The sequence below is a fragment of the Myotis brandtii genome, unplaced genomic scaffold (genome assembly GCF_000412655.1).
Source record: "Myotis brandtii unplaced genomic scaffold, ASM41265v1 scaffold1496, whole genome shotgun sequence".
In the NCBI taxonomy this organism is placed as follows: domain Eukaryota; kingdom Metazoa; phylum Chordata; class Mammalia; order Chiroptera; family Vespertilionidae; genus Myotis; species Myotis brandtii.
In genome coordinates, this window is record NW_005355398.1 from 112,509 (window position 1) to 124,119 (window position 11,611).

The 11,611-nt window shown below is 58.7% G+C and overlaps 2 protein-coding genes across 5 annotated transcripts in view; one reads left to right on the top strand and one right to left on the bottom strand.

Annotated features, from left to right (window-relative positions):
• PRKCSH (protein kinase C substrate 80K-H) overlaps positions 1-8,370 on the bottom strand; it is a 10,601-nt gene extending 2,231 nt beyond the window's left edge. Inside the window, exons 1-11 of the mRNA XM_014535723.1 lie at positions 8,171-8,370; positions 7,857-7,973; positions 7,214-7,309; positions 7,063-7,120; positions 6,083-6,200; positions 4,135-4,264; positions 2,059-2,143; positions 1,257-1,335; positions 532-618; positions 82-261; positions 1-11 (exon numbers count right to left, since the gene is read on the bottom strand). Of these exons, the coding sequence (XP_014391209.1) occupies positions 1-11; positions 82-261; positions 532-618; positions 1,257-1,335; positions 2,059-2,143; positions 4,135-4,264; positions 6,083-6,200; positions 7,063-7,120; positions 7,214-7,309; positions 7,857-7,973; positions 8,171-8,246 (1,037 nt within the window). The 5' untranslated portion in view covers positions 8,247-8,370. The remainder of the gene's footprint in view (positions 12-81; positions 262-531; positions 619-1,256; positions 1,336-2,058; positions 2,144-4,134; positions 4,265-6,082; positions 6,201-7,062; positions 7,121-7,213; positions 7,310-7,856; positions 7,974-8,170) is intronic.
• A 140-nt stretch (positions 8,371-8,510) lies between these two features.
• Positions 8,511-11,611, top strand: part of CCDC151 (coiled-coil domain containing 151) — an 8,293-nt gene continuing 5,192 nt past the window's right edge. Inside the window, exons 1-4 of one of the 4 annotated variants that reach the window (XM_005861362.2) lie at positions 8,511-8,622; positions 9,178-9,503; positions 10,979-11,100; positions 11,214-11,291. In XM_005861362.2, coding sequence (XP_005861424.1) covers positions 9,266-9,503; positions 10,979-11,100; positions 11,214-11,291 — 438 coding nt within the window. In that variant the 5' untranslated portion in view covers positions 8,511-8,622; positions 9,178-9,265. Of the gene's footprint in view, positions 8,623-9,120; positions 9,504-10,677; positions 11,101-11,213; positions 11,292-11,611 lie in introns of those variants that run through there. The other 3 variants (XM_014535720.1, XM_014535722.1, XM_014535721.1) reach the window with 3 other exon arrangements.

Genomic DNA, 11,611 nt, shown 5'->3' on the forward strand with positions numbered 1-11,611 from the left:
GGTGGGGCCTCCTGGGGAAGGGGCAAGGTCAGCGAGTGACCCTGCCTCCAGTCCCCCACCCCTTCTCCCCGACACACACACCTTGGGCTGCTCCCCCTGCACCTGGAAATCCTCCTCCTCCTCTTCCTCCTCCTCCTCCGTCTCTCCTTCTTCCTCCTCCTCCTCCTCCTCCTCCACGGGCGGTGAGGGTACCAGGGGCTGCTCCTCCTTGGGCTCCGTGAGGTCAGGCACCGAAGGCGCTGGCGGAGTGGTGGGTAGAACCTGGTGGATGTGCAGGGTGCTGGGTGCTATGGACTGGGGTTCTCCCTCCATCCCCAGGGGCAGGATCCACACTCACACCATTGCCCCAAGGGTGGCTTCAGGGCCTCCCCCTCCTAAGGGGCCTGGAGGGAGGGACAGACAGCTGGGAGGGGGTTGGGTGGCCAGCTGGCCAAGGTGGCCCAGTGCCAGAACTGGAGGCAGTTCCTTTGTGAGCATCAGGGGACTGGGGAGGGAGGGCGAGGGCAGGACCGCATCCCCTCCCCCACTGACCTCGGACCGGTACTTGTCCCTGACGGTGGCCCAGACGCGGTCGTGGAAGGAGGTAGGGTCCATCTGCGAGTCTCCCCCGAGCAGGGTCTGTGTGCGTGTGTTGAGGTGGCATCAAGATGGGGGCCTCCAGAGCCCCTCCTGTGCCCCAGCCACTTATAAAGGGGGACCTCAGGCTGCAGTGCCAGGGCGGGCGAGCTGACTGCCAAGGCCAGGCCTGGGCCAGGATGAGTGTGGTGCAGCCACCAGAAGGGGGCAGCACAGGCCAGCGGGAAGAGGAACCCATCACCAGGGGAGGGACAGGGGTACCTACTGGAGAGACTCGGGAGGGAGGAGAGGGCCAGGCCCTCAGAGGGAGAGGCCGAGGCCGAGGAGGGACAGAGGGACCCAGCAGGGACAGGGGTGGACAGAGGGACGGAGGAGCAGGTCCACACTGTGAGGAGTGCACACTGGGCACACACGTGGAGCCAGTGGGACACGTGGGTGGGAAAGCTGGCTCTGACCTAACCGGACACCCGGTGGCACCCACGTGACCCAGGCTCCAAAGGGCAGGGAGAAGCGACGCTGGGCGGCTGCCCTCCTGGCTCCCACCGAGCCCAGGCGCCCGCAGTCCTGGCCTGGCGCCAGTGGGGAGCCTTCCGTGGGAGCAGCCCACAGCCAGCCCGGCCCCCCTCACGTCACGTGAGGCGATCCCCTCCAGGAGTCCCAGGCCAGGGGCAGGGGGGTACCTGGGCTTCCCCTTCGGATAGCACCCCGTCCCCATCTGTGTCCAGCTCTGGGTGGGTCTGCAGCTCGGCCACCGAGACCCTGCAGGGGTGCAGGCAGAGACCACGGTGAGCAGCAGGAAGTTGGAGGTGAGCTCTAGGGTGGGGACCCCTCCAGCCCCCACCCCTGGGATCTCCCCTGCTTCCCATCCCTTCCTTAAGTCTCTACAACATTGAAGAGGCTCCGAGGAGGGACAGACAGAGGTGGGATTAAGACACCTGGACCCGTGTCTCCCGAGACCCTCTCCTCACCACCAGCAGCATCCATTCCTTCCACCCTCAGCACCAGCACATCCACCTGCCCTCCGCCCGGGGCCCTCCACCCAGAGGGGCCCACACCCACGATGGCCAGTCTGTCCCCCACAGTCACCACTACCAACCAGGGAAGGGCTCGCCCGCCCCTTCTGCTCCCCTGGTCCTCACCAGGGCACCAGCCCAGCCTCCCGGTTCCCGGCAGCCCACCCTCCACTGAGCCATTAGCCTGGGGTCAAGGGCACAGCCGGGTCCAAAGGGTCTGCCTTTGACCCCAGAGGAGGCCTGGAAATAGTGGGATCCCTCGTCACCTCACTCAGCTCCTTGGGAGGTCAGTGTCCCCATCTCCACCACCACCTGCCTGTTCCAGCCCATCTCACACGTGAGTGAGCGAGGGCTCATTCAGAGAGAGCCTGGGACCAGCTCAGGCCCATGGCCAGGAGGTGGGGGGCTGCCTGGTTTCTAGGGCAGGTGGGAGGAAGGGACCCAGGCCGGGGCAGGCGGGGACACTCACACCCCGTCCATGTTGTCGTCCAGCTCCTGGAAGGCACTGGCCGCCAGCTCCTGCTCCCGCTGGGCCTTGGAGGCGGCCTGCTGCTCTGTGGACGGGCCAGCTGTCACCCTCCACTCTGCCCACTGGCTCCCCCCACCCCGAAACCTGCCCTCCCCCACACCCCACGCAGCTGACTGTGTGCCTAGCCCTATGCTGGGCCCTGGGGCCCTGAGCCAGGCCACTGTGGGGGGCAGCCCAGGACAGCCCTGGGACGCGGATCTAAACAAGCAGGGGCTGCAGAGACCACGCGAGGGGCGGCTGGGGACCAGGCCACAGGTTTGCCATGTCTGGGAGGCCCCCACGATAGAGACCCAAGCACGCCACCAGGCTCTCTCTCCGACATGGAGGGTGGGGAATGGAGGCTGGGGTGGGAGTGTGACCAGGCAAGGGGGGTGACCTGGGAGTCTGGGGGCCGAGACATCTAGGGGCAGTTACATCCGGTACCGCTGGGTTTGTGGTTGGGGAACCAAAGAGAGAAGAAGCCAGAGGTCAGGGTCCCAGCCCCGAAGAGGCACCAGGTCTTGGGCCCACTGAGCAGGAGCGTGTGGGCCGCCAGGAAAAAGCAGGAAAACCGTCATCTGGAGCAGAGGCTGCCATGGAGGAGGGGGAGGAAGAGTGCACAGACTTAAGGAACAGGAAAGCCAGGACAGAGTCGAGGAAGCCAGGTTCACTCGGGGCGGGAGAGAGAGGCCGCCTGGCTTCCCGCACTGGAGGGGAGGGGCTTGGGCAGTAGAGGTCTGAGCGTATTTCTAAGCAGAGGGAAGGTGTCAGCCAAAGACCACCCAGGAGAGGAGATGACTGGAGGCCAGAGCGTGGGGACACGGCCTCCACTGAGGAGAGGAGGAGGGGGAGTCCCTGCAGGCGTCTCCACCCAACAAGCCCTGGGATTCGGGCAGGGGCCTCTGTAGGCGCTCCCCTGATTTCCTGGCTCCCGCCTCACTCGGGGTAAAAGCCGAGTCCTCTCCACGGTCCCTCAGGCCCTGTACGGCCGCCCCATCAGTCCCCACCCTGTCTCTCCCTCCTGCCACATGGCTGGCCTGCTGCTCCTTAAAAATCAGACACGATCACTCGGGCCTCTGCACCTGCTCCCCTGAAGGCAGCGGCCTCTCCATCTTGTTCAATGTGGTGCTGCTGGCACTGGGCTGTGCCTGGCACTCAGCAGGCACTCAGCAGATACTTGTTAGATAAAATACTGAATTATTGATTATGACAAATCAGGGCTGAGAGAGGGGGAAGGAAGAACGCAGCAGATGCCCAGGGAGATGGAGGACATCAACAGCTTGGGGGCTGCCAGTTCCTGGCTACCAGCGTAGGAACAGCTGGAGCCGCACCTCCAAACCTCCCAGCAGTGCTGTCCTTTGACTAGTCTGTCCCACCGCCCCCTCCTATGCTGCTTCCACGGTGTGTCCCCATGGAGCTGACTGAGAACAAGGACCAAGGCTTCCAATTTCCCGGAATGGTGACATGACCTGCCAATGGCAAGAAAATGCTGAACACAGCATAGAAACATCTTAAAACCAACCAAGGCAGGAGGAACTGCCAGGACAACGAAGCACTTGGAAGGGTGAGAGATACGGAGGCTGACTTTGCCCTAAAGAACTTGCCAATTCTGGATGTGTCTGTCTTGATGAGAACCTGTGGGGCCAAGGAGATGGAAATCACAGTCCAAGGTGGGGAGCATAACAGCAGACACGCCACTGTGGCCGCCATGGGGCTGCCCGCTCAGGGGGGGCGAGGCTGGATGGGGAATCACCCAGCCTTCGCTCAGATCTGAGCTCCAGCCTGAATCTGGATTTGGGAATCCCGCGTGGCTGGCAGGAGGAAAAGTCCCTTCTCTCTGGAGAAGGACTCCTCATCCTAGGCTACAAATGACTCCTGTAAATGACTGTCAAGTACGGTGGCCAACACACAGTCGAAGATAACTAGGCACGTGGGGAACCGAGGCACGTGATCCAGAAAGACAGCAGGAAAAACAGACAAATGGACGAGGAGCAAGTCTCCTGGGCCCGGGCTCGTCCTGGCCACCCTGTGCCATACCTTCCCACAGCTTCTGGTGCTGGTCTTTGGCCTCCTTCTCTGGCTTCTCAGCCTCCTCCTTCACCGTCCGCAGCATCTCCACCTGGTCCTCCAGGGACTTCTTTCCGGTCTGTAGCTCAGTGAGCTTTTGCTGGATGGGGAGAAGGCAAGGGGCCAGCTCTTCCTTCTGTTCTACTTTCTTCCTCACAGACTGCTACCTCCCCGCCTCTACTCCAGGGGCAACCGCAGGACCTTTCCAAAACTCACACCCTCCTGGGTCCCCCGCTTGCTGTGGTTCCCTGCAGCCCACTCACCTTAAAGTAGCTTCGAGGCCCCGTGTGACCAGGCCCCGGCTGCCTCTCCAGCTCCACCTGCCCCAATGCTATCTTTTTTTAATTTTATTTTTTGGTTAATCCTCACCCAAGGATATTTTTCCCATTGATTTTTAGAGCCAGTGAAAGGGAGGGCAGGAGAGAGAGAGGAACGTCGAAGTAAGAGAGACACTGCAACTGGTTGCCTCCCGCACGCGTCCTGACTGCAGCTGGGAATCAAACCCACAACCCAGGAATCGGACCCATAACACTTCGTTGCATGAGCCAACGCTCTGACCAGTGGGAACACTGGCCAGGGCCCTATTGCTATTCTAAATATACATATTTCTTATTGATTCCAGAGAGGAAGGGAGAGGGAAAGAGAGAGAGAAATATCAATGATGAGAGAGAATCATCAATTGGCTGCCTCCTGCACGCCCCTCACTGGGGATTGAGCTGGCAACCCGGGCACGTGCCCTGCCCAGGAACTGAACCATGACCTCCTGGTTCATAGGTCAACGCTCAACCACTGAGCCACACCAGCCGGGCAATTTTAAACTCTAGGCTCCAACTGTCTTAACAACCAACATTCAGACTGCAAATGCTCTCTGCCTCGTTCTTCACACGTGCGCCCCTTCCATCTGGAGCACTCTACCTGGCTGCCCTGAATCCCCTACAGATTTCAGCTTGGAGACCTCATCCTCCAGGAAGTCTCCCTGCTTCCTGCCGCGAAGACCAGGGACCAGGCAAGAGTGTCTTCTTTTTGCCCAGCAACCCTGGGACTCAGGTTCTGTCCGTCTGTCCCTCCCACCGGACAATGCACCCTTGAGGCAGTCCCTGGTGAGCTTCCAGCCTCATGCCCAGTGCACAGCACATCCTGGGCCTCTGTGGATATTTCAAGAAGGGCTGAGTGTGCGGGACGGGCTCCAGCCTAGGAACTGGGTCCCAAGCTGCAGGGTCTTAGCCCGAGCACCCACAGCATCACTGTTCTCCCGAGACCTCGGCTGACACCTCAGCGTGGACTGCTGCTATGATCCTCCCAACTCGCCACGAGGGCAAAGGTCGCTTGGAGACACCTTCACCACATAGTTCCCCCACTACCCCCTGAGCTTAGGATGGAGCTCACGGCCCCAGGGTCCTCCGTAGCCAGGCCCTGGGGATGGGGGAGAAAGACCTGGAACCTTCCCTGGGCTGGAACCCTTGCTCAGTGGGCCGAACAGGAGCCCAGAAGCAATGCTGAGAACTCTGACCCATCAAACAGCCAAGGGAATGGAAGGCAGGGGAGGGAGACACACACTTGGGGGTACACCCTCCTCCGGCCCCCAAAGCACACACCCTACTGAACTAGCCCAGCTGCGGCTGATTGACACGGTCTTGAGTCCTCCCCAGTCACACAGTCATCAGCCCCATCTTACAGACGACAGACCCACAGACCTGGGGTGCAGAGGCACCCCTCCTGTTCTGGGGGGCAGCGAACTCCGCCAGCCCCCTTCAGGCTGCCACCTGACGCTCCACGCCTGTGCTCACCACTGTGGACCTGGTAACGACCTAACCAACAACTTCACGCCAAGTGGACAAACGAGAAAACGAAGGCGCAGACAGGAACTGGCCCCGGACACCATGCCCCCAGGCCTCCGGTCAGCCCTGGGGCCCCTCACCTGCTTCTCTTCCCGGGCCTTCTTCCAGTCCTCGATGAGGATCTTCTTCAGGCGGAAGCCCTCGCGGGTGACCTCTGCCATCTGCTGCAGCGTCTCTCTCTCCTTGCGGCCCTTCTCCCTGGCGTGAGAGGACACACAGGCACCACCAGGGGGCACTGAGGACCCATCAGATCTGCTCTTCCAACTGGGCTCAACCCCACCTGCCACCACCATATTGGGAAAGACCAGAGAGCGAACCCTCCTCCTCCACCTCCCAGACGCTCTTGGCCTCGGAGCCCCAAGTCCTTGTCCTTGGGAGGAGACAGTGGACAGGGTTCGCCCACCCTCAGGGTCAGGAGAGGGAGTAGGGAATGCTGGGACGTGAGGCTGGAAGTTGGCTCCCGAGAGAGAAAGGAGAGAAAAGCACAGAATCACAGACTCCCGGGAAATCTGGCCGTAAGCACGTTGTGTGTGATCAACCCTCTGCTTACGTGAAAGGTCTTCAATCAGAAGCGTTTACATACATAAACATTCGGTTTCGCTGAAAAACCAATCAGGCCCTTATCACCTGCCCTCAACTGACAGGAGTCGAGGGCAGCTGCCCCTTCAGATGCCACAGTCCCCACCACTCCTGCTGCCTGATGCTCAGCCTGCTTCTGGCATTCAGATGACCTGCCTGCCATTTCAGTTTCCAGGTCCTGCTCCCGTGTAGCAATTAAAAGCATGGAGTCTCAAGTCAGGCTGTCCTGGGTTCGAGTAGCAGCTCTGCTATCTCCTAGCTACGTGACCCCGAAGAAGTCATTCTCCTTCTAAACTTGAGCTTTTCGACCTGTTGAACATGCACATGACTGCACCTGCTTCCCGGCCAGAGGGAGCCTTCACAAGGCACCCGGCACAGGCTGAGCGCTCGATGCTCAAACACAGAAAAGAGAGGGGGCCTGATTCACTGGGCAGGGCAAGGCAAGGTCCTGGAGGTTGAGGGGTGGGGGGCGCCCCCGTACCTGCAGGTGTTCTCACAGACGATCCCACTATTGTACTCGTCCGTCCCGTCGCAGCAGTCTTAGGGCAGAGGAGGGGGCACCATCAGACGTAGCAGTGTCTCCTCCTCCTCCTCCACCCCTCCTTCCCCAACCCCAGGGGGATCTCACTTACCACAAACTCCATCGTTGACCCATCTGGAGGAGATGTACAGGGGCTTGTAGCCAGTGTTGGTGCAGTGGAAGCTGCCGTTAGGACAGGCAGCCGTGCCTTGGGGAAGGAGGAAGAGGGAGGGGAGTTTTCCGAGTTCGCAGGCCTTACCCCATCACATCCACCCGACAGAAGCCCCGACACACACGCACACAGAGAGCACAAGAGAAGTAGACCAGTGCCGAGTAAGGGGAAGAGAGACAGCTGCACACTCAAGGTCTGAGACGGAATCCTCCCAGGCCCCCTCCTGACTCTCTTCACCAAGACCCTCAGAACAGGCCCCCCAACTCCCCCCGCCCCCGCCTTCACCTGTCCCTGTCGCCCAGAGGCCCCGCCTTCTCTCCCACCTGCGGGTGCTGGCCTCTCCACGTGCAGCACCCTGCAGGAGGCCCCGCCGAGCCCTCAGATCGGGTGGGGGCCTCTCTGAGCTCCCCCCGTGCCTGTGGCTCTCAGCACCAAACCAACGACCACTGGCTTCTGTGCCTGCTTTCCCCATTAAGTCAGCAGGGAGCAGTCCTGTCGTGGTCACCACACAGGGCCTGGCACTGCCCAGGCGCTCAATACCGGTGCAATGAATGGATGGGTGGACGGATGGGGAAAAACTCACCCGGCTCATCCGAGCCGTCCTTGCAGTCACAGTAGTCATCGTTGACCTGATCAAAAGGGATGGTGACCGAGCCGTCCAGGCAAGTGAAAGGCTTGGACTCATCGTAGAAGTGATGGTCTGGGGGGGTGAGCAAGAGACTCAGCCCAGCGCAGGAAGAGGCCCCCCAACCTAAGGGCACCTCTGCTTCCATCCATTGCTGAGCGCTGCCACCTTCCCCACCCAGAGGCAGGGACACGGAGGCCAGAGGCTGTAAGTGCCCCCCGAGGAGCACAGCGGCCCCTCCAACCCGACCCCCCACGCGGCGGCGGACTCACTGGTGAGGGAGACGCCCCGAGGCCGCCGGACCTCCACGGCCCAGCACGCGGGGAGCAGCAGCACCAGCAGCAACATCTCGCTAGAGGCTCGGGGGCCGGAAGCGGGCCCGGGGGGAGGAAGCCGGCTGCGGGCAGACGCGCTGCAAGGAGGGAGCTGCCGGTCAGCGGCCGAGGGCTCCCTCCAGCCAATTGGATTCCTCCATCGCTTCCGGGCAATGGGTGCTCATGGGAAAAGATACCGGACGAGACCTTTCCAACCTGGCCCGTCTCAATGGTGGGATCTCAAAACCTCCGCTCCCCAGGGGGGGAGAGCGAGCCAACCAATTCCCGCCAAGAGGCCGAAGGAGTGAAGAGCCTCCCCCTCGGCCGACGCACACCCTCAGGGACCTCAACAGAAAATTGGGGTTCCCACCGGCCCGCTAATTCATCACTTACACGGAGCAAGGGCAAAGGTCAGTATTCACCGCGCCCCCCCTAGCCCAGCAGCCCACAGTTCTTCCAGCAGAAAAAAAGCGGAAGTTGTGGATGCGTCACTTCCTGTGACACGCTGAGCGCCAGGACGGCGGCTCGGGGACGCCATGTTGGGAGTGGCACGTGAGATGCCGGAACCCGGACGGCCATCTTGGATAGGACTACGAAGCCTTAGAGTTCTGAAGGTTTGCGCTTAATGGCGGCGCAAGGTGCCTCCATCTTGGGAGTGGCGGGTTCTACAATCGCAAAAGAAAGTTCCTGAAAAACGCGCGAACACCCGGTGGGTTTGGGGTGGGAGGAGGAGAGAAAAAAAAAAGACGAACACGTGACCCCAAAGAACCCTCCCCCATCGTGTGGCGGCGCGACTCTGCTCCGCCCCCTGTTGGGCCCGCCCCTCCGCAGCACCAGCCAATGAGAGCAGTGGTGCCGAACGCGGACGGTTTCCATGGGAGCGCATAGGAAGGCGGGGTGGAGGTTACCTAGCAATCGGGAGATGCTGCTAGGCCCAGCCAAACCGTAGGAAAGTGCTTTTTCAGCCACAGAAATCCGAACCGACGGATCCCGGACAGAGGCGATTCCCCGACGCCCCCCCAGCCCCCTGGAGCCTTTGTCCCCAACCCAATCATGACGTCTCCCCTGTGCTGGATGGCCGCCACCAGTGCCACGGTGCCTCCTCAGGACCAGATTCCGACTTCTTCCAAGTCCAAGCGCAGTCAAGATCAGGCCAAAAGCCGCCCTAGAGGCAAGGTCGCGGGGCAGGCCTGGCCTCCAGTCCATTCCAAGGGACCCATCTATGCCAGCCCCGGGAAGGTCGCTCTCCAAATGCAGATGGCTGAGTTACAAAAGAAGATACAAGTATTAGGTAAGAGGGCTCCAAAGGGCATCAAATGGCCCCTAGTCAGCAGTGTCCACCCAGCCCTCTGACCAGGCATGGTGTGGCCAGGGTGCTTCACAGCATTCATCCAGGTGATCAGTGCTGGCGGTAAAAACTCATCTCATAAAACTTCCTGGCCCTGGCTGGTTGGCTCAGTGGATAGAGCATCGGCCCTCCGACTGATGGGTCCGGGGTTTGATTCAGGTCAAGAGCATGTACCTCAGTTGCAGGCTGGATCCCCAGCCTGGGTTGGGGCATTTGGGGGAGGCAACCAATCGATGTGTCTCTCTCACATGTTTCTCTCTTTGTCGGCCTCTCCCCCTCCTTTCCACTCTCTCTAAAAATCAATGGAAAAAATTTCCTTGGGTGAAGATTAACAAAAGCAAAAGCTTTTCCTGGACTCAGAAGTCAACTGGATTGTATTTCATACTTTTGTGTAATTTCAACTCTCTATCATGTGTGGAGTGGTGAAAAACATAGATTCTAGGGACAGACATTTTGGGCTCAAACCCTGGCTCTGCATATACTAATGGTTTGATCTTGGGCACTAAGAGTAACCTAATTGCTCTCAGTTTCTCCATCTGTAAAATGGGGATAACAGTACAACACCATAGGTCGTTGAAATGTGTTAAGTGCTTAGAGCAGTGGCACATAGTAACACACTATAAGTTGCAAACCAGTGGTTCTCAATGGAAGAGGTCCATTTTGCTCCCCAGGGGACATTTGGCAAAGTCTGGAGGCTTTTATAATTAACTAATTATTTACTTAGAGAGAGAGAGAGAGAGAGAGAGAGAGGTTAATTATTTACTTAGAGAGAGAGAGAGAGAGAGATCATATCGATTTGTTGTTCCACTTATTTATACATTTGTTGGTTGATTCTTGGATGTGCCCTGACCGAGGATCGAACCCACAACCGCGGTGTATTAGGCCAATGCTCTAACCAACTAAGCTAACTGGCCAGAGCTAAAGACATTTCTAGTTGTCACGTTATTAGGGGTGGGAGGGTGCTGCTGGTATCTAGAGGGTGGAGGTCGGGAATGCTGCTCAACATGCCAAAATGCACAGGGCAACTAACCACAGTAAATAACTGTACATCCCAAGTATCAGTCATGCTGAGGTTGGGAAATCCTGGTGTAAACCATTATTGTTTTATTATTAATAGGGGAAATCTTGCAGAGTGGTTGAAGGTCAAGAGTCAGACTGTTTGTGACCTTGAACAATCTAATAAGCCTGAGCCTCAGTCTTCTCATCTATAAAATGGGTATGATGTGGATATGCACCTATTGGCATACTGTGTTTTATACCTGGAAAGTTCTTAGTTCAGCATCCAACACATAATAAATGCTCCAAGCAAAGTATTATTATAATATTAAATTGATGACTACAAAAAGGCTATCCCTCTGGGAAGCCTTTCCCACCCCCATGATGCTCTGCTTGTACCTGCCCACATCACTTGACCCCAGAGAGTGATCGGAAGGCCTTTTATGAGAGCACCCAGTGGAACATCAAGAAGAATCAGGAAACCATGAACCAGCTACATGAGGATAACAGGGTGCTGCAACTACAGCTGAGGGACCTGCTCCAGGTGAGGGTGCAGGGAAAAGAGGTTCCAGGGGCAGCACCAGCACTCCCAGCACAGGGCACTGCCTCAGGTAGAGGTGGCCTGGGTAAGTGGTGACTGGGTTCCTCTCCTTGCAGGGAGAAGAGAAAGTGGTCCAGACAGTGATTCAGGACTGGAAGTCAGAGAAGCCATACCTGAAGAACAGGACAGGACAGGTTTGCCCCACCCCTACTCCACTGACAATCTCCTTCATTTCCAGCCTGGGTCCCCTCCCCACAGGACTCCCTCCCTTCTCCCCCTCCCCCTCTAGTCCTGTCTCCCTACCATCCGCCACTCATGTATTCATACAGTTAATTTTTATCACATGTCAGCCATGTGCCTGGCATGGTATTAGGTATTGTTGATCGTGCAATGAAAAAAAACCAGACCAAGTCCCCACTGGGACAGGAATTTGCACTTTTGACTGTGGGCTGGGAGTCAGCAAAGACCCCTCTCTTTCCGATGTGATGCTTGAGCTGAAAATGGAACAGGCAGG